Genomic DNA, 22,532 nt, shown 5'->3' with positions numbered 1-22,532 from the left:
GACTTAAAAGAAAAAGGGCATCAATAAAGCTTTTTTTTTTTAAAATAATTCTTCCACTAGTCATAGCTGTGCGAGGTACTTAATTTTTTTTCTATGTGACCTTTCATATTTACCTGAAGTTTGTTGTGGCTGTCATATAAAATATTGATCTAACCAGGGTTGGGGAACCTGCGGTCTCAAGGCCCCATGTGGCCCTCTAGGTTCGACCTTTTGATTGGATGGTCAAAGGGCCACACTTGAGGACCTAGTGGGCCACATGGGGCCTCAAGGCCACAGGTTCCTCACCCCTGACCAAACAGTTACTTTCCAACTTCTTTCTACTTTTCCCAGTGTTCCTCTCAAATAGGGAGTCCTCAATCTAGTTAGTATACTGGGGTTCATTAAACATGCTAATGCCACGCTCACTTGTTAATAGGTCCTGCTCATCTACTTTGTTCTACTGTTTTATTTTCTAACAAGTGCCGAATAGTTTAGATGAATGCTGCATTAAAATGTGGTTTGAGATCTGATCATGCCAACGGCCCCTTCATTCCTGCTCTTGTCAGTTACATCCTTTGTGTTTTCTAGTTGTAGAGAGTGCCCGGCACTTTGACGGAGCACTAAATCTGTAAGGTGCTATAGACACAATTATTGTTTTCGTTGTTTTGCCCCAGCCAAACCACAAGTAAATGTTTCCAATTATTTAAGACTTCTTTTATTTCTGTAAAGTGTATTTCATACTCGTATAACCCCAGAATGGAAGATTAATGGTGGATGTTTTATGCATTTTTTAGTTATTTAAATGGAATTTCTTTTTGTTTTTGTTAGCGCTGTATTGAGATACAGGTGAATTTTGTGCCTTACTACTTCGTTGAAGCTGCTAATCACTTTGGTTAGTTTCTTTGCTGATTATTTAAGGTTTCTGTTATTCTCTGCATAGTGATTAGTTTTTCCTCATATAGCTTTTCCTTTTGGGCCTCAGTTGAGTCTTAACATGTTTCCATGTTTCCCAAACTTAGAGCTTGTCTTCTACAACAAGAAGTTTGGGTCACGTGTTAGATATGTATTTTTAAAAAGCAGAAACAAAGATCCAGCGACACAATCAGTCTGCGAAGTGTGTGAAGAATAACTCAGGTTGCTTGTGCCGAGAACGATAATGTCATAGGGAGTATTATTGACCGTCCAGGTAGTAGCTCCTGTTCTTCTGGAGGACATCTATTTTGCCTTCTCAGAGCCTTTCGTGCTTCCTAGGGGTGATACATAAACGTGTGCATTCTGCTTGCTTTTCCAGTTCTGGGAAGCAGTTTGTTCGGTACATAAACATGCTGATAAATGACACAACATTTTTATTGGATGAGAGTCTGGAGTCCTTGAAGCGGATCCATGAAGTGCAAGAAGAAATGAGGAACAAGGAGCAGTGGGACCTGCTGCCCCGGGTGAGGATGTGCCCCCAGAGGCCCCCGTGGCCTTTCTGTGGCCTGGCCGGTCTTTCCCATAGGTGGTGCATTGGTTTCCCTCACCCAGTCCCCCGGGAGGTCACCACTTGTTGGTCTGAGTCAATCTTGGATTCGGTGTACAGCTAAGCATTGACCGATTCAGCTTTTGAAATCTCAGAATGTATCCTGACAACTTTACCTCTTGTTAGTTTTTAAAGAGCTTAGAGAAAAACCTTTATTGTTTGATCATATTGACTTATATTTGGGAAGGAAACTAAAGAGCAGACCTCTGAGATGCTGTTTGCTGGAGAGGAATCTGATGCTTATTCAGGCTTGTCTTGATGTGTCTAAAATATTCCAAGTGTTGTCATAGTCATTCAAAAATGGATGGATCTTTGTTTCAGATGAAGGTAACAATGGAAAAGGGCTCCATTTTGCCAGTGCCATATAGAAACCTTGTTGATGAGGGGAATGTGTCTCTTCCCAGCATCATAGGCTTCACTCTTTTTGACATTGATTTGGTTAAGTCACCCAGGCAGTAGAATTGTCCTGATGTGGTGATCCAAACAGACGCTCCCACAGAGCCGTTACATTATTCCACATCAAAGCCTGATTTGGAATTGGGTTTCTCTGTGGAATCAAGTCCCCTCATGGTGCGAAAGTGGGGACATCTGTTAAATCTTCATCTGTAAAGAATTCCACTGTGGCAAAAGCCAGATTGTAGCTCAAGGCTGAGAGTTTATGGCAAATGGAGAAAAGGTTTATTCAGTAAAAGTTTGGCAGGAATATTGAATTTGAATGTTTTCCCCTTAACTTAATGATACTTTTTTAATAACATGAGAAATGAGAAGCAGCTTGGCGTTTTATACCTTGCTCTGTGTTCCTTTTTCAGCATGACCACCGCCAGGGTTCATGCCCTTATGTCTTGCCTGGACTCATTCTGGCCCATCTCCTGCCTCTGATCTCTTTACCTTCTGACTGTTCTGTGTAGTTGTGCCACGTGCTCTTTTGAACATGTCACTCTCCCACCTAAAACATCCAGTGGCTCCCCGTTTCATCTGGGTCACTATAGTATAAACCGGTGTGGGGAAGTCCTCAAGGCTGCAGGGTCCCCCAGGTATAAACTCATCAGTCTGACTTTCCAGAGCCTTCACGATGTAGCTCGAGCCTAACTGCCAGCCAGCTTTCTACAGGAAACTGTAGTCTAGCCCATGGGGACGACTTGCAGGCACACATCACACTTGTAGCCTCCTTACCTTAGAATGCAGCTTCTCTCCTCCTTTTTTTGAGTCAGAACAATCATCCTCTCACCCACTCCTCCCCTTATCCAGAGCCTCCGTTCAGGTCCTCACTCCCATGCCAGGCCTCCACAACCACTTGCCCCCTTGTTCCCATTAGAAGCGGTCTCTCCTCTCTTCACACTCCTATAGCATTTCCTTTGCGGCAGGCACTTAACACAGACATGACATTACTGTTGCAGATGTTTGTACATATCTCTATTAGATTGTATACGCTCTGAGGGCAGGGACATTTTCTTATGTCCCACTCAGTAGTAACACAATGGTATCCTGCACATAGTAGGTACACAATAAATCCTCATTGAATGAATGGATGTATAGTGTCAGCATTTCATTCTCTGCCGATGGAAGAAATGCTAGTTCTGCTAAGTTAAGGCTATTAAAAATAACTTGTATGTCACTTTTAGTCAGATACAACATTTATGTCTAAACTTCATCATTTGGCATTTCTGTGTCTCTCCAAGTTCAGTCTCTCAGTTATTGTTCTAAAACAGTGTATGGGAGGAGAGAGACCTCTGTGATGTCAAAGTGAGACTTTTCTTCCCTAGTCAAGTGGGAACAATGATAATTTTATCATCTAATGCCTGGTTTGAAGGCTGTGAGGGAAGGACTTTGTGAACTTTTCAAGCCCCATAAAAATGTGATTCATTATTTTGATTATGGCTGGCAGCAAGAGGCAGAAGAGCTGGGGGTGAGCCCAATCTCTGACCCATCCTGGCCTCGTTACCTCTCAGAGCCCCAGGCTACACTGAGGTCAGAAGCTGCTGAAGATCAGACCTTTGCTTAAGGAAAATGATGGCAGCTGTGGGCTGGAGAATAGAGGCAGGAAGTTCTCCCAGAAGACAATTGCAGTGGATCAGGCAAGAGTTGATCTGGTTTGAAATGTCTAATTAGCAGTTAGTGATGCAGGATTGACGCTTATAAAGGAGACTGGGGCTGGCTCTATGGATATAAGAGTCATCTTCATAGACATGTGAGCTGATGAGGTCAGCAGAACACAAAGTATAGAGAAGGCTCGGGACACAGCCTTGGGAAAACCCAATATTAAAGGAGTGATCTCAGTAATGAGCCATCAGAGAAGGTTCTCTTGGTTCACTCAGAGAAGGAGGGGACCTAGCAGGAAAGCCAGTAGAGAATAGTGTCACAAGAACCCAGAGAGTAGAGGGAGAAGAGAGACAGCAGCAACTCCAGGCGTGGCAGAGAAATCCAGAAGGATGAGGACTGAAAAATGACTGTCACCTTGTACGGTTAAGAGAGCTCCAGTGCCTGGAGAGGGCAGTTTACCTGAGTGATGAGGTCAGAAGACTGAAGAGGGAACAGGAGGAAAGGGCTTGAAGCCATTCCAAGCATAGGCAGCTTTCTTAGGGTAACAGTGGAAGGGGTCATAAGGGTCGAGAAAGACTCGGGCATGTTTGGAACTAGGAGCCAGGAGGAGGATGGAATGGAGGGGGCAATTGTCCAGGAGAAGATGGGAGAGAACAGGCCAAGGGAACCTCTAGAGGGGCTGGCCTTGGCCAGGAGAAGGGCCACCTCGTTATCGAAGACCAAAGGGAAGGGAGTGTGGCGGATGGTAAGGCTTAAGGGGCTTGCATCACATAACACCTCCATTTTCTGATGAAGGAGGAGGCAGGCCTCAGCCGAGAGAGAGGAGAGGGGACAGTATGGAAATCTTGAGGAGAAGGAGAGGTTTGCAGTCACTTCTGGGGAGGAGTTAGATAGGAAACCCATTAGGGAGGAATTGGGAGGATTGCTTTACTACAGTGAGTGCTCAGTCAGATTTCATATACGTTATTCATAGAAAGAGCCCCTTAGGTCCTCAGTCAGAGCCCGTTTACTCTTTATGCACAATTCCAAAAAGCTGTTGCTTCACTCATAGCAGATTGGGAGGGCCAGTTTAGAAAATACAAGAAGTCTACTAGAGTCAGACTGATGAGATGAAAAAGTGACGGCCTGACGGGGAGGAAGGGAGGGACGAGAAAAGCCATAGAAAGCAAACAGAAGAATTAAAAAGTCATTGTAGGCCCGTAGCAGCAAATGGGCTCCATCCCTGGATTCTGTTTTCATGGGGCTAGCTAAGAATTTTCATAACCACGTTATTAATGAAAAGTTGTATTTGTTTTTATTCTACATCATAACATCTTAGCAACATTTCCTTCCAAAAAGGTCAAAGTAAACTGCATTTTTATTAACTGATAAAATTCTCTGGAGTAGAGATGGCCCCTCGTTTGCCTCGGGGATTTCCGTGGCCTTTTGGTGAGTAACTGAGGGGAGATGCTGACCCTTTATTTGACATTGGTTGCCTTTTCCTAGGACCAGCAGCAGGCTCGTCAGTCTCAGCTCGCTCAGGACGAGCGTGTGTCTCGCTCATATCTTGCACTAGCAACAGAAACAGTGGATATGTTTCATATTCTCACCAAGCAAGTCCAGAAGCCTTTCCTCAGACCTGTGAGTGAAGATTCTGTTTGCTGTGCTCACTTCCCAGACTGCTCTTTCTGTAGTCACCATTTAATGTTAGTGGTTGGAAGGCCTGGAAACTTAAGCTTCCAACTCTGAACATTAGCATTCATACAGTCATTGGGGATTACAAATGGATTTATCTCTTTCCAGCTTGAGGGCAGAGTAAAGGGATTGAGGGGAATGAGTGCAGCTGCCTTGAAGATTAATGGTATTCCTGCTTCATAAAGGCAGAAGAGCTTTTTTTTTTTTTTTTTGGTCTTACTGCTTTCGGCACCATCAGTTTCTGTGTCACTTTGGTTCTCTAGGAACTTGGACCACGCTTGGCTGCTATGCTGAATTTTAATCTTCAGCAACTCTGTGGCCCCAAGTGCCGTGACCTGAAAGTGGAAAACCCTGAGAAATATGGGTTTGAACCAAAGAAGCTCTTGGACCAATTGACGGATATTTACTTGCAGCTAGACTGTGCCCGCTTTGCTAAGGCTATTGCAGATGACCAGGTAAGTACTAGAGGGTGAAGCCCAGCTCTTAGGAAGTTCAGTATCCTATGTGCTTTACTGCTCATTCCTTGGATGACAGTATGTAAATCACTTGTTCTTTTCTGATGGCTTTCCACCTAAAAATGAGAAGAGCAGGTTTTTAAAATGACACCTGACAGAACGATACCATATAAATATAATGATGAGTCACATAGTCACAACACATACTCATGGGTTGATTCCCATGTATGTTATGGGATGAGTCACAGAATCTTAGAACCTGAAAACACGTCAGAGGTCATCTAACCCATCCTATACCTTAAAAAGAATCTATTCTATAATAAATAGCTTCTGTTTATAGCCTTTGGGATGGAGAAACTCTTCACTACTTCCTAGAACTGCTTGTTTTGGTAAAAGAATGAGAGAAAAGCCCTGTAACATAAGCATATGTTAGACTGTTTCCACTTTTTTCACAAAAAAAAATTCAGCTAGACGAGATTGGGTTTTTGTGTTGTTGAAACTAAAAGACCACATAGAAGAAAGACGTGGAATAGGAGTTCATTTATACTATCTGTACCAAAAACTGAAGCAGAGGCTTTATCTCCTTACCCTGTCATTGAGCCCCCATATTTGCGTTTCTTGAATGTGCATCAATGGAAAACAGATTACCTGTTTCTAAGTAGTACTTTTTCACAGAATGACACAATCTCCAAGTTAGAAGACCTCAGGAGCTACATAGAACATCCAGTCTAGTAACAAAAATCCCAGAAATCCTGAACCTTTTGTGTATTAAATTGGTGAAGCCCACAAACTTCTTCTCAGAATAGTTTTTAAAGGCATAAGATTACAAAAGAAACTAATTACAATTACAAAAATATTTTTTAAAAACAAGTTCACAAACCCCAGGAACTGTCTGTACCTTTTGACCCAGACTTCCACCCCTGAGCTTGCATACTGTGAGGAAGTCAGATAGAATCAGATGTCCAATGTATACCAAAATATTCAAAGCAGTACTTTTGTGTTAGTAAAGAATTGTAAATGAAGTATAATCCCATCAAAGAATGCAAACCTAGGGTACGTGAATGTATTTGAGCAATCAGATATGATAGATGGGAGGAGTTCAGAGAAACTTAGGAAAATTTGTGTGAACTCAAGCAGAGGGGGAAAGATGGAGCAAGGGAACGATATATACAGTGACTACAATGTAAATGAAGATCATTAAAAGCCTGGCAAATTCATATAGAAAAACCAGGACTTCTGCATGCCCTCGTAGCCTTCCCTCGCCTCTGTTCAGTTCATGTTGTCTCTAGACTGCCTTCTGCCTTTATTTGTATCTCTAGTGCTTAGCACAGCGCACGGCACATAGTAGGCCTTTAATGTTTGTTTACTGTTATTCACTAGAACATCACTTTTCATTGTGGCAAAGAACTTAGAAACAAGGAAATTGTCAGTCATATCAGGAATAACTGACAAAATTGCAATAAATGATAATCAAACATTGTGCTGTAAGAAATAGCACGCCGAAAATATAGAACAAACTTAACAGATTGAAAGAAACTTGGGAAGATTTATCTGAACTGATGCAGAATGGTATGAACAGAAATGCAAGAACAGTTTGCACAGTAACCGTAAAGAAGAACAACTTTGAAAGACTTCAGAACTGGAATCAAAGCCGTGATCAGTTGTGACTTCTCAAAAATCAGCGGCAAAGATGCAGATGGAACATGGGCTTCCGGGTGTGACTGACACGCTGCTTTGTTTTGCTTGACTCCGCTCCTTGTTGCAAGGAAGAGCTTCTGTTTGGGGAGGGGGATGAATTAACGGGTAAGAGTAGAGGTCCTATTTCCTGTAGGATACTTTTATGTTATTTCTTGTGCATAAAGCGTTGTTGGGTTGGAGCCCCTATCCACCAATGGGAGTGTAGGGAGTTATCTTCTCATCTCTTTGAGTGGGAAGGGATGCTGGTTCTCTGTAGTTTTGCAACATTTATTTGTTTTATGTTTCTTTTCTTTTACACTGCTGTCATCCTTGTTTATATTGTTTCTTGGCTTCATTTTAGTTTATCTTTGTATCAGTTCATATGTTTCCATTCAGCATATAGAACATACAAATAGAGAAAATGAGACCTCAGGAGTGGGAAGGAAATGACCAAGGGTCACACAACTTTTAAATTGCAGGACCAGGATTCCCTTGCAGAATTTCTGACTCCAGAAGCAAGGCTCTCTGAAGCTCCCTTATAATTAATTTATAACTTTAATTACTATACCAGTCAAACTATTGATAGAATACTTTACAGTACTCAAATTTTAAATTCTTTTGAAGAAACTAATTATCTAGAATATCGCAGGAAATGATGGAAACAGTCAGAATGAAGAGGAAATGGCACTTTCGGGCCTCCAAATGTCTCATAAAGAAGTGGTCCTCAAAAACATTTGATACTGATTTTAAAAACAGAACTAGATCAATGGGTAACTAGACAGAGGAGAATCAGAAATAATGGAGCTCATGGTTCAATAAACCAATGATTTCTTGAGCTTCTGGACTTTGGTTGTTTTTCCCAAAAGTGCACAGTAAAAATTTTACTCCTGAGCCTTTTTCAGTTTAAACCTGTGGAAGGATTTTGGTTACATTTTTATCAGGTGGCCTAATGAGGAAGTGTGCAGTATTAGGTTTTTCAAAAGAAAACTTCTTAACGACAGACCGCCCTGAGAAAAGAGATTCAGAGAGCCTTTTAATCCACACTGCCAAGTTTAGTGCTCAGCACCCCCCCCCCAAGCTAAACTTGTACCCTTTTTATTTATTTATTTTTTGGGGTCAGGAAATAAAAGGGAAACTGCTTTTTAAATATTGATTTATGCTGCCTATGGGGACTGCAGATTTTCTGAGTGGATCTGGCTTCCTGCAGTTTGCTGCAGCAGACTGGCTGCTTCCCAACATTCTTCCTACTGCATGCTTGCTAATTTTTGCAGCAAGATGTTCAGCTCCCAGGGGGAGAAACAGATGTATGCCTCCTCCTTTCCACAATAAGGGTGGTGTCATAGGAATAAACAAGTTAGTTGTCCCAGAGATTAGTTCATCTCTGCCTGGTGCGGCCACTCTTGCCCGGTAGCTGTTTAGGACAGACTTTGGTCTAAAGCCATTCTGAATATCTCCATGACATTGCCTGGTTAGATGTCAGCTTAAGTACTTGTAGGGTAGTGTTGCCCTGGCCTTTGAGATTCCTAGATTTAGAACTTTTATTTGTGTAGTTTGCACCTATTGTCACTAAATTATGGCCTGAGTTTTATGTGATTAAATTAAAGCAGTTAACAAAATCAAATGGGTTTTAATGTGCAAATTTCTTTTGGCTTACTATTTGTTGTGGAAGTAAAGACCATTATTTGCCCCAAACAGTCCATCTACCTGATCTGAGGCTTCCCAATCAAGGGAAACTACATAAGCTAAAACACCTTCAATAGGAATTGATTGTGAATGGGAGACAATGACTCCTTCCAGTACCTGAGCATTTCTTTCTATGAATAAACACTTCTTGAATCTAGTACTCTACACTGGATTAAATCTGCTCTATCTCTTACTTGGAAACGTCTCTTTTTCAGAGATCATATAGCAAGGAACTATTTGAAGAGGTGATTTTGAAGATGCGCAAAGCAGGAATAAAGTCCACAATAGCAATAGAGAAGTTTAAGCTGCTGGCAGAGAAGGTGGAGGAAATAGTAGCCAAGAATGCCCGGGCCGAAATTGATTACAGTGATGCTCCAGATGAATTCAGAGGCAAGCTGATTACATTTCTTTTGAAAGGAAAATTATTTGTTGTAGAGTTGTATAACTTTTAAAGATATTTTATGATTTTTTTTAATTTCAGCAATTTCTTTTTGAAGCAATGCTTCTTTAGCATTAAATGTGTTTTCCCCCTGCTTCTATCCTTAGTCTTATTTTAAGTTCCTTAGTCTTATTTCACAGATTCACAGTTGAACGGGATCTCAGTGGCCCTTTAGTCCTGCTTATATCTGAAACAAAACCCTTCTATGATCTATTGACAAATGAGCATTCAGCATTTGCTTGGAGATGTTCAGGGAGAGGGGAACCCCACTCCATCCTGAATCAGGCTTTTCCATTTGGGGATAGCCCGAATTGTTAGGGAATTTTTCATTCCATCAACTCTAAAGTGATCTCTGGCAATATCTGCCTAGTCTCTCTAGTTTTTTACCTTTGGGTCCAGAGACTTGTTTAATCTGTTCTCTTTAAGACTAACCAAATAGCCCTTTTACAAATTAGAATTCCAGTTTTAAAAAAGAAAATTTCCAAGAATTCCTAAGATGGTGAAGATCCTTTCCTGTCTTTATTGCAAAACCTTTGAGAGTCTGACATTATGTCTCTGTTTCCTTCTTCCCAGCAGCAGCTGTCAAAAGATTGGTTTTCTTCTCCAAAGAGTAAAGCACTTGACCTGATCCAGTTCTTCTCCTCATGCAAAACTGGATGAATTAGCAGAGACTTAGATTTAAATTGATTTCCTTCAGAAGTTTGTTTTTCTAGTATCTGAGAAAGAATCCTTGCCTTGTTTTTGCCCTGTACTGCTAGGGACAGGTTTTTAATGGCAATATCATTATCTTCTCAGACCCGTTAATGGACACCCTAATGACTGATCCTGTGAGGTTGCCCTCTGGCACCATCATGGACCGCTCAATCATTCTTCGGCACCTGCTGAATTCACCCACCGACCCCTTCAATCGACAGATGCTGACAGAGAGCATGCTGGAGCCAGGTACTTCACTGAGCAGTTTAGGGTCAATAGAGGGGCAGAGCATGGTGAGCCCTTTCTGCCTGTTAGCTTACAGAAGATCATGATAAAATTCCCATCTGAAATACAGAGTAATTAAAGTCTGCCAACTCCACAAACTGTAGTGTCTGGTCTCATTAAACCATGCAAAGAACATGAACATGTCCCTTGTTCTTCTCTGCCACATAATGCCTTCTTTCTTCTTCCCTTCCTAGCCCTGTTTTTTCCTCCCTAGTACTTTCACCAAACAGTCTTATGAAAAGAATGGCTTTTTCTTCTCAATTTTGGAGGCCTATAGGTATAATTCCTTAGGGGGCAAAATCCTCTTGTTTGGAACACTAATCCTTATTTACTTTCTTTTCCTCCTTCAGTGCCAGAATTGAAAGAACAAATCCAAGCCTGGATGAGAGAGAAACAGAACACTGATCATTAGGCTGCCCTGCTTCCCCCAGCTTGAAATAGCCAGGCCTCTTGAGGCAAGCAGGAGCAACCTTGGCAGCAGTGATGCTGGTTAATCATTGAAGGATGGAGGTGGCAGAGGATGCAGAGGACCCACCAGCAGTGACTTAAAGCAGAGAGCTGGAAGGACATCAGTGAGAGGAAACGCCTAATTCTTGTACATATATTTAAGTGATAAAAGATGGTCAATAGCTTGGGGGACATATTAAGAGGTTGCTCATGTTGCAAAACATGTCCTTCAGTGTCACAATTGGGGTTTTTGCAGCTGTAACATTTTAGCAATGACAAATGGATCTGGGCAGCATCCCTTCAACTTTATTTTTTACGAACAGATATCCGTTGATTTGATTGTGATTAGAACTTTGAACATTTTGCTGCTAAAGAATCTTATTTTCTCCTCCCTGCCCCCACTTGCACTGCTGTTTGGTTCTTTTCCTTTTTTTTTTTTAAGTGATGCAAAAAAAAAAAAAAAAATGAGAAAATAAACTCCTTTTTCCCCTGGCCCTCTAAACACATATATTCTATGAAATAACTGTGCCTGCAACAAAGTGTTAATCCTGGGATCGTATTTTTATATCATATTCACATATTTGGGTTTGTTTTGTTTTTTTTTAATTGGTGTTAGGTGACACGTGATTTTTTAAAAAAGGGCAAAATATTTTCAGGATTTGGATTTTTTTTTTCTTTTGAAATGTCCCTTTAAAAATTTTTTTTTTTATCGTGAACTAAATGAAGAGAATCTTGTTGCTCTGGTCCTTTTTAACAAGCCCTGAACTAGGAATCTAAGAAAACAGCTGCAGAAAAGGAGGTGTTTGAGTGTATCAGGACTTAAGTAACATATTGTTGGGGTTTGGGATTTTTTTTTTGGTTGGTTTTTTTTTTTTTTATTTCAAAACTGGTGATGTACTATGCTAAGGGACAGTTCTAAATCTTTCCTATTTACCTCCAGGAGGGTAAATAAATTCCTCAACTCTTGAATTTGCGAGTTTGGGAGCAGGGGTCATTTTTATGTTGAAAACTAGTTTCTGTCCATGGCTTGGCCTTACCAAAGCAGAAAGAGTGTGGGAAATGTTAAAAGCATGTTTTTCTAAACAGCAACACATGCAAGAAGATTTTGTATTACTGCCCCTGCATACAATACTTGAATTCTTGAATTTCCTTTGGGGGGAAAAAGGATTTTGAAACCACGAAGTGTTTTAAAGAAATTAAGCCTGTTTAAAAAATTTTGTTTTTCTTTTCCTATTTCTTTTTTTTCTCCACTGACAGTGTCCTCTGTTCAATTCCTGACTCTTGAACTACAATAAATGGTGATCTACATTCACAAGGAACCTTCCTAGAGTCTCCTCTTTTCTTTCAGAGGGGATAAAGGGGCGGGTGAAGAAGCTGAAGGAGGGCCGTGTCCGTTTGACTGTGGTGAATTATCTTTTGTTGGTGCGGTTGAGAGCTTCTGAATTTAGTACGCTCCCATTGTTGTGTGTTATCCTTTGACATTTGGTTCTCATTACTGCCTTGGTCACACAACGGACTGAAAGGTGAAGAAAATGCAAGATCCCACTGTGTTTTGTTCTCTTTGGTATTTTTGATTCAGTAGAGCAAAATGTGGCTTTAAGACTCACCAAGGTGTTATACATGTTAAAATTCTGCATATTCCCTAGTAGATTCATCAGTAGAAAGAGTTTTCCTCAGCAATCCTCTGATTATTTCTATCTGACAAGTCACAAAGCAAGGGAGAAGTGTTCATCAAAGTTATTTGCCACCATCATGAAGGATTTCCTACCCAGAGTTCAGTTGGAAGAGGGATTCTCTGTAGATGAAGTCTTCCAGATTTTCTTCTTTTTTTCAGCTGGTATTATACTAACTGCATCAAGTCCTGAAATACTACAGAGCCTTCCTAATAAGATATACCACCACTCAAAAGAGTTTAGTCTAACAGTCCAGACAGTAAAAACCAAGGGGATGAAGATTGCCTGTTATCCAGACTGTTAAGCATCCAGATGGACAATCCTTTGAACTCATGTACAGTTACTCTGGATTGACACTGCAGATGAACAATGAGCTGGGTTGAGAGAGTGGGCTGTATTGCATTTGAGATTTGGCACAGTCCTTTCAACAATCCCAAGCTGTTTCCTGAAACAAACCTATCTTTGAAAATACCAGTCTTTTCTGGCTCTCTGGTTCATGGAACACCCTTAACCTTTCAGGTGTCAAAATGGTGGATACCCCAAAGGGAAATGGAGAGATGTATGGTAGATGTAAATAGGGGCCACCATATAGCCAAAAATGTCATAGAGGATATCATCCAGGAGCTATGTGAAAAAAATGTGGCCTAATCACGTAATGGGAGCAAGCAGTCACACTCAAGCCTGAGTGCCGAATGGGTACACACACCATGTGAAGATACCTAGAGGGCCTACATCATGTTAAACCAAGTCCCCCTTGAGCACTTAGAGGAGAACATGGACTATACACACAGGATGTGAAGGTATGGAGAGGTTGTCATCTGCATTGTGGTGGAGATTATAGCCACATCAGAGATCCCAGATGCCTTGAAGTATAGTTCCACTTACAACAATGAGGGGAAGCTTGGCTTTCTGTCAAGCTCATTTCTGAACCTTTAGGCTGCTGCTTCCCCCTGCCTCCCCAATCTAGAATAAAAACTCACATTTTTAGAGGGTTTTAAGCTCTACCAAGCTATTTATTGCCCAATTCGAGACACACTCTTCCCTGGGTTTTTGTGACCCTGCTCCGGCCTGGTGTTCTCCTCCTCTTTAGCCAACCATTCCTCCCTCTCTTAGTTGGTCGTTACCCTTGTCCTGCCTGCTGTGCATAGGTGTGCCTGAGGTCTTTATCTTGGGCGGTCTTTTTTTCTCCCTTCGCGGTTGTTGCTCCCTGCTGACATCTAACCAAGGCAAAAGATAGCAGACCATAGCACTTCCCTCTTTAAAAACATTACTGCGACTTAAAACTGTCTTGGGCTTTTTCATTGCCGTGTCACGTTCTTGGATTCGTTTTGACTTTATAGTCCACTAAAGCTTTCACATCTCTTTCACACCAATTGTTTTCCCATGTTTTGAACTCCACAGTTTACTTGTATTTTTGATTTAAAAAAAAAATCCAGCTTACAGGACATGACATTTATTCCCATCATTCTAATCTTGTCAAAATCTTTTTGGATCCTAAGTCAGGTCACCACCACCTCAGTCCTTGGTCTTTTATCAGTCTTTATATTGTCTTATATTAAATCTGTGTCTTTGGTGTGTCCCTCACAAAAAGATGTAAACTTAGAGCAAGAGTTGTCTTGTCATTGTCTACATTCCCCTAATGCCCTATAAATTGTAGAGGCCACATAAATGATAGATTCAACCGCACAGGGAGTTGAATTCCTACTTATACTGCCTCTAGAGTTAATGCATTTTTGCTTTTAATTTTAGAGGTATGTAGCCATATGACAATTCTCTAAATCACAAATAATTAGAGAAATACAAATAAAAAATTCTGAGATTGCTATTTTATACTCATCAGATCGGCTAAGATGACCAAAAAAAGGAAAACGATAGATGCAGGAGGGATGGTGGGAAAACAAGAACTCTAATGCACTGTTGGAGCTGTGAAGCAGTTCAGCCATTCTGGAGACGGCTTTGGAATGATGCTCAAAAAGCTGTTAAAACAGTGCATACCCTTTGACCCAGCGATACTGATACCAGGTCTAAATCCCAAAGAGATCAGTGAAAGGGGGGTGGGGGGGACCCATAAATATAAAAATCTTTATAACAATCCTTTTGTGGTGGCAAAGAATTGGAAATTGAGGGGATGCCCATCAACTGGGGATTGACTGAACAAGTTGTGATATGTAAGTGTGATGGAATACTATTGTGCTGTAAGAAATGATTAATGAGATGGTTTCAGGGAAACCTGGGAAAACTTTTGATATGAACTGATATATGAGTACGAACTGAAGCAAAGTGAAAGGAGCAGAACCAGAAGAACAATTTATCCAGTAACAGCAATGTTGTAAAGATAGACAACTTTGAAAGACTTAGGAACTCTGACCAACCACAATTCCAAAGGACTTACTACGAAACATGCTAACCACCTCCAAAAGGAGAACTGATGGACTCAGCGCGCAGATTAAAGTATATTTTCTTCTCTTTTTTCTATTTTTGGGACGTAGCTAATGCAAGAATGTTTTGCATGACTATACATATTTGTAAGGAGTGTTGTTTTTCTCGCCTCCTCAATGGACAGGAGAGAGGGAGGGCTCAGCGAAAGAATTCAGAACTGAAAATAAAATTGTTAGATAGAAAAAAATTTTTGAGGTACATTGCTGCTGTTTTATTGAATCTACTGGTTATTTTTTTAATCTTTCGAGCAGAGACATTACTAGATTTTAAGGAATTTTAAGGGTAGACTGTCCAAAAGGAGGTTGGTTGATTAAATGAACAGGAAAATCTTAGAAGGAGATTGGAAGTGTACTGTAGAGATCCACAGCTTAGAGATGACCCTTTCCAGATGTAGGAGACATGAGACCAAGCGTCTTGTTCGTCTTGACTTAAACTTTGTCTTGATTTAAAAATCTCTATTGGAAACACTGCTTAACTCTTTGTCTTTTATTTCAAAATGTATTACTTTTGGATTTGAAGCATAAGATAGCATGCTTCTGTGTGGTTATTGAGGTGTTTGGTGACATAGACTTGCCTCATTGAATTTGGAAAGATAAGACCTTATATTTATAGTCACAAAAATCATCTGCCATTAATGTTATTACCCTGTTAGCTCTGGCAAACATGCTGGCCAAACTGAAATGACTTTATTAACTGATAAAATATATGTAAACTTCAGCATCTGTGTGAGAATCAAGAGGTTTAATGTCTAAGTGCCAGAACTGCAATGAAAAGAACCATCCTTTACTTGTTAGTTAAAACTTCTCATCGAACTAATTTCCAGCCAGTGATGTAGGGTTGTGAGGTCCGGAAGCTTTAAATTCAATTCAGTCTTTTTTTATTAAGTATTTTTATACACCAGGCTCTGGTGCCTGAGGATACAAAAACAAAAGTAGTCCCCAACCTCAAGGAACCTACATTCTCTTTCAGGGTAGAGGGTGGGAATATGACATCCATACTAAAAAAGAAATACAGAATCATCTCAGGAGGGAGCAGATGGTTAATGTCAGGGTAGGCTTCTCAGAGAACATCCACCAGAATTGAGATTTGAAGGAATATAAAGATTCTGAGAGGCAGAAGTGAGGAATGAGTGTATTCCAGGCATGGGGATGGTCTAGGGCAGTACATAGAGGGAGCAAGGATGGGACATTGACTTTCGGGGACACATCTTTCAATTTGCATAGAACATGTAGTACGTGAAGGATAGGGAGGAGTACTGTGAAGCGAGAGTAGAAAGGTCATTTGGGACCAGATTGTGCAGGTCTTAAGTGCCAGGCTGAATTTTGTCTTAGAGTTCATAGGGAAATGCTGAAGGGGTTTTGTTTGTTTTTAGGGAATTAACTGGTCATACCTATGCTTTAGAAAGGTTCTTTTATTCCCCGTGTGGAAGATTGTTTCTTAAATCCAGGCAAGAGGTTATAAAGGCTTGAGCTGTGGTGGTGCCTATGGGAATGGCGAGAATGGAATGCTTTCTAAAGTTGCTTTCGTAAAATCTACAAGGTTTGGTAACCAATCAGATAATGGTATAGGGTGATGTGTGATGAGTGAAAGATACATTGGTGACTGGGGAAGTTTGGAAGAGGGGCACATTAAGGAGGAAAGATGATTTTCATTTTCGACACGTTGACTTGCAGGTGCCAATGGGATTTTCAGGTAGTGATGTCCATTAAACAGCTGGTGGTGTGGGACTGCCATTTAAGAGATTATATCTAATGAGATCTTAGTCAGAAATGCAGTAGTTATTTCTCATTTATTACAGCGTTCTGTAAGGATGACCCAAAGATAAACCGGAATCATGTATTGTATGGCCGCCCCCCACCAGCTAAATATCACCAGGTATATTCATTCATGTGCAAAGTTGGATAGTTGCATTTTTTTTTAAAGTAATGAGACTTTTCCTAAAGAGGCACCATCTCTAAAGTGAAAGCAGCTGCTTTCCCACACAGCTCTGTGATGCAGTTCCACAGCTGCTGCTATCAAGGGAGAAGTCTTCCCACCAGGGTCAGAGGAAAGAGAAATGAATAGTGATGGTTGGTGAAGTACCAGGACAACTTTTTAAAAAATGTATTTCATTTAAGTTTATGGAATAAAATGTTTCTATAACACAGTATAATAAAAAAAGATGATCACACACAAAACTGCAAATCTACTATGTACAACTTGCTGTTTCTCTTAAATCACTTTTTCTCCATTCCCCTGATGACAGAAGGGTTTGCTCTCTTCCTGGAGCACACATCCAGTGGCAGAGAACTTCCCAAATAATTGCCATCCGTTTTCCGTCAATCTCCAAGCCATGCTGCCTACACACGGGCTTCGTCCTCCCACTAGAGCTCTTGCCCCTGGCACCCTGGACTCTGATTAGTAAGCTTTCATCTTCTTTTGCTGGGACTCAGGCCCACCATGTCATTCCCCAGACATCTCCAGGATATTCTGCCAGCTCTCCACATTCTTCCCATGAAAATTCAAGATTCCTGGTCCCGAACCCTGGGCTCTGACTTTATCTTGCCCGGACCTTGGCCCTCAACCCTACTTCCCAGCCATCTCTGGACTGCTGTCACACTCAACACTCTCATGTGTTCCTTCCTTTCCAGATACATGTGTCATCTTTCCCTTTTAGAAGGTAAGATTCTTGAGGGCAGGCACTGTATTATTTTCAGATTGCGCAGTGCCTGACGTGCAGTAAATGTTTAATAAATACATTTTTCATTCATTCAGGTGATCCATGTGGTCACAAATGATGCCACTGAAGAAACCCAGAAAACGTTGCTTAAAGATTACAACTTGGGCAAGAAATAGAAAACCTTAGGAGTACAGGTGGTATTTTTATCTCTGCAGCCCATGAAACACAAGGGCTTCATAAAAGAGAGAAATTTGGGGAGTCAACAATTGGTTAAAAAGAAGATGCCTGAGAATGGAATTCGGATATCTGGACCATGATTTAAAATATAGGCAGGAGCACACCAAAGGATGGCTGATTAGAATGCATTTTCTCAGAGACTTGTAAATAAAATCCAAAGGACTTTAATCGGAAAAAGAAATGGGAATGGTGAAAATTCCTTATGTTGGCTGTGCTAAGGAGAGGAACTACAGAATAGAGTAAAGACTAACATACAGGGCTTGAAATGCACAGGAGGTCATATCCAAGAACAGAGCCAGCGTGAATGCTCATGGACACCTCGGCTTGTCTATATATAAATGCATCACGTATCAGTGAGATGAACTGGAGATCCTAACCCATGGGTGCAAAGCAGACTCAGAGACACCACTGTCTTATTCAGAAGGAGCAGGATGAACAAAGAATTGGGGGAGAGCCAACACATGAGTACCAGTGTATATTTTTTCACTCTTTGGAGAAAATAATTAACAATAATAATGTCACATTTTTATAGCACCTCAAGGTTTGCAAAGCATTTTATAAATATCAGTGATTTAAGAAAGTGGAGGACCTGGGCACGTGTGCACATGTGTGTGCTCTGTGTGTTTTACTTGGTGACCTCATCTACCCCCGTGGGTTTAATTACCATCTCTGCAGGTGATTCAAATCTCTATCCACCTTCAGTCTCAAGGGCACCAGCAGCCTTTCGAGTACCCAGGCTTGCAACCTTGGCATCATCCTCTGCTCCTCACTTTCCCTCACCCCACATAGCCAATCATTTGCCAAATCTTGTTTCTCCCTCCACAGTCTCTCTATTCCTACAGATATCACCCTAGTTCAGGACCCAATAACCTTTTGCCTGGGCTATTGGAACAGTCTTGTAGCTGGGCTCCTTTCCCCCACTATCATCCATCTTCTACAAAGCTGCTAAAGTGATTTTCCTGAAGCGTGGGTCTGCCCATGTCACCCCCCAACTCAGTAAACTCCAGGGGCTCCCTTTAACCTCTAGGATCAACCAGAAACTCGTCTGCTTTGCTTTTAAAGCCTTCCCCTAATTCTCTAGCCAGTTAACACACTAAGCTCCACACCGCGGTCCAGCCAAACTGACTTTGTCTCCTTTCTTCCAACGCAGCACTCCATCTTTTGTCTCTACACCATTGCACTGGCTGTCTACCATGTCTAGATTGGATTCTCTCATCACCTCCACTTATCCCTATCTTCCTAGTGTTCTCACACTTTCCTCCCCTCCACATACACTACATTCTAGTGACCCTGGCTGCTCCCTGTACAAGACACTCCCTAAAACCCCACCTTCTACAAGAAGCCTTTCCTGCCCCCCCCCCCGATACATTGCCTTCCCTTTGAGATGACCTCCAATTTATCCTATATATCCAGTTTGTTTGCACCTACTTGTTAGCATGTTGTCTTATCCATTAGAACAGGGGCTTCTTGAGGGCAGGGACTGTCTTGGCTTTTCTTTGTATCTGCAGGGCTTTAGCACAGTGCCAAACATGTAATAAATGCTTAGTCAGTAGATATTAAATGCCTTCTATGTGCCAAGGACTGTGCTAAGTGTTAGAAATTCAAAAGGAGACAAAAGACAATCCCTGCCCTCAAGGAACTCACAATCTAATAGGGAAGACGATAAGCAAACAAATATGTACAAACAAGCTGTAGACAGGATTAATAGGAAATGATTAAAAGAGGGAATACACTAGAATTAAGAAGGATCGGGAAAGGTGTCCTATAGAAGGTGAGATTTTAGTTGGGACTTGAAGGAAGCCTGAGAAGATGGCAGAGATGAGAAAAGGGCATTGCAGACAGGGCAGACAGCCAGAGAGAATGCCAGAAGCTGAGAGGTGGTGGTGGTGTTTGGTGGACAGCCAGGAAGCCAGTGTCACTGGATCGAAGAGTACATAGGGGTGTGGGGTGAAAAGTGTTAGATGGCTGGAAAGAAAGGGGGAGGGAGGTTGTAAAGGATTTAGTATTTGATCCTAGAGGTGATAGGGAGTTACTGGAGTTTATTGATTTGGTGGGAGGGGCGGGGTGACACAGGGATGTGCTTTAGAAAATTGCAGTGTCAGCTGAAAGAAGGATGGATGGGCGTCGGACATGAGGCAGGCAGAAATGGTTGTTGGTTTACTAACCACCACCTCCCAGAATCCCTTCTTTTCTATAAAACTCTCTCTAGTGACAATGTAATGAAGCGTTTCCTCACCTCCCCCCAGCCCCAGATGCATGTGTCCTAAAAATTTATCATATATCTATTTTGTATAAACTTACGTATGTAGCATCACCCTCCCCCCAATCCCTAGAGTTTTAGTTACTTGGAGGCAGGCAAAGTTTATTTCTATTTATGCATCCCCAGTACTTAGACCCAGCACATAGGAAGCATTTAAATGCTTCTTGGTTGATTGGCAAAGGCCGAAGCAGTCATGGTTATCAAGTTTACCAATTGCAGAAAATTAGGAGGTAGAGTTAAGTTGGGAGATAGTCAAGACCCCCTCCCCAAATCTTGGCTGCTAGAAATTGAGGCCAAAGCTGATCAGGTGAAATTTACAAAAGGATAGTGAAAAACCTTAAAATCTGCCTTCCAAGTACAAGATGGTGCGGGAGGGGTGGCTAGACAGGAGCTTCTCCAGAGGGGATCCGGCTTTCACACAATCACAGAATGTAAGAGTTGGAAGGGAGGGATGGACCTCTGCAGCCATCAAATCCATCTACGTATTTTGATTGTAGGTTCAATGTGAGTCAACAACGCAACAGTACGACATGTCAAAAAAAACCTCATGTAGCTTGCAGTAGGGTTCAGGACTAGAGAGGGGAATCATCCTATTGATATATTCTTCCCTGCTTAGAGCCTACCTACTATCTATCATGTTCAGTTCTGGGTGGCCTATTTTGGGCAGGATCTTGAGAGATCATCAAGAGGAAGGTGACCAGCAATGGACAAGTTCAGGTTGATCCATTGAAGGGACGAGGACTTGATTAACCTGGATATAAGATTTAAGGAAGTGAGAAGAGGGCATTGGGCTGCTTCCATGTATCTGAATACCTGGCATTATTCTGCTTGGCCCCCCAAAAAGCATAGCTAGGAACATCAAGTGGAATTTGCAAAGAAGTCAACTTCAGCATGACCTAAGGAAGAATTTCCTAATGAATACTTAGAGATGTCCAGAAATAGAATGAGCTACGTACATTGGGAGATGTGATGTTTTTCTTCTCAATGGAGGTCTTCAAGGAGAGGTACCCTAAACGTAACATTAACACTGAGACTTCTTATTCAGCTCTGGGTTGAATGAGATGGCCTCCAAGCTCCTCCTTTGCCCTGAAATTCTTTAGTTCACCCTCCCAGGGATTGAGTAAATTCTTTCCCTATGTCCCTGTTATCTTCCCCTCCACTTCTTGGCTTGTTAAATTTTCACCTGTTTTAGAAAGTCCGTCCCAAATTCACCATCCAGGAAGCCTTACTAGATCCTGTTGATTTGTGGTGACATCACTCCTCACACAGTACTTTGTATCTCTGAAACACTTAGGATGTGATACTGCCTTATTGGTCTGTGTTGTGTATCTGTGCTCTGGGTATAGCCCCTGTCCTAGAGTATACGCCCCTCAAGGACCGTCTCAGCATGTTACCTATACTTTGAGCTGCTCAAATGTCTGTTTTTGCTCTTTCCTTCATCCCAGAAGATGAACGGAGTTAGGGTATGAGAACTACTTTCCAGAGAATCCACCTCATTCAGTCATAAATCGGATGTGATGAATCGCTGGAATGTTTTTAAAAGCTCTATTCATCATGACTTGGGGAGATGAAATAGAAGGCTCATGAATTAAACCAACAGCTCAGATATGTTGTGGAACTTTGTTCAAGAGAGAGATGCTTTTTTTCCTTCTAAAACACTTGTGCATGTTTATTTTGTCTTTAAACCCTGCTGACCTTCTGTTTCTCTGAAACCACTAGGAAAGATGTGACTCTCCTCAGAACTGGAGGCTTCCTCTTTCTCCCAGCTCCAGCTCAGCTCCGTTCCATTTTATCCCAGGCTCCTGCATTTCTTTGTGAAATGGCCAGAGTACCTCACTGGTTCTTGTTCCACTCCTTTGTTTTCTTGTGACAGATCTCATGACCTCTTGGAAAGTGTTGACTTTGAAGCCTGGAGTTTGGGGAATTGCCATCACTGGTCCTATGTTGGAATTGACTGAAAATATTTTGTGTGTTTCCAAGCACCTGTCACAAGAGTAAGAGAGGGACTTCTTTCAAGGCTTAGCTCAGATTCCAGCTCCTCCAAGAATTCTTTCTGGATCCTCCCCGTTTGTTAAGCGTTTCTCAGTCCCCACATTGTTTTGTATGTGTTTGTCTGCATACCTGTTTTCTCTGCCCAACCCTCTACTCATTGAGGGCAGGATTATTTTTATTTTTGTCTTTACACCTCCAGCGTCCCATATAGTCCCTGGAAGTCTGTCAACAAGTATTTATTTATTTATTTATTGAGCAACTTACTTTGGGCAAACAAAAGCAAAGTCATGGCCCATGGTCTCAAGGAGCTTACATTCAAATGGAGGAGGAAATATGCAAAGTTACATACATACAGGATCTATATAGCATAAATGGAAGGTA

The 22,532-nt window shown here is 41.5% G+C and overlaps 1 protein-coding gene across 3 annotated transcripts in view; it reads left to right on the top strand.

The window, feature by feature from the left end:
• Positions 1 to 12,215, top strand: part of UBE4B (ubiquitination factor E4B) — a 148,327-nt gene extending 136,112 nt beyond the window's left edge. For all 3 annotated transcript variants that reach the window (XM_036744287.1, XM_036744286.1, XM_036744285.1), the window contains 6 exons: positions 1,271 to 1,415; positions 5,024 to 5,158; positions 5,476 to 5,667; positions 9,243 to 9,417; positions 10,262 to 10,408; positions 10,795 to 12,215. In XM_036744287.1, coding sequence (XP_036600182.1) covers positions 1,271 to 1,415; positions 5,024 to 5,158; positions 5,476 to 5,667; positions 9,243 to 9,417; positions 10,262 to 10,408; positions 10,795 to 10,856 — 856 coding nt within the window. In that variant the 3' untranslated portion in view covers positions 10,857 to 12,215. The remainder of the gene's footprint in view (positions 1 to 1,270; positions 1,416 to 5,023; positions 5,159 to 5,475; positions 5,668 to 9,242; positions 9,418 to 10,261; positions 10,409 to 10,794) is intronic.
• The last annotated feature ends 10,317 nt before the right edge of the window (positions 12,216 to 22,532 follow it).

The sequence above is a fragment of the Trichosurus vulpecula genome, chromosome 2 (genome assembly GCF_011100635.1).
Source record: "Trichosurus vulpecula isolate mTriVul1 chromosome 2, mTriVul1.pri, whole genome shotgun sequence".
Lineage (NCBI taxonomy): Eukaryota > Metazoa > Chordata > Mammalia > Diprotodontia > Phalangeridae > Trichosurus > Trichosurus vulpecula.
The sequence above is the reverse complement of the archived record's forward strand: the minus strand, read 5'-3'. Positions and strand labels throughout refer to the sequence as shown.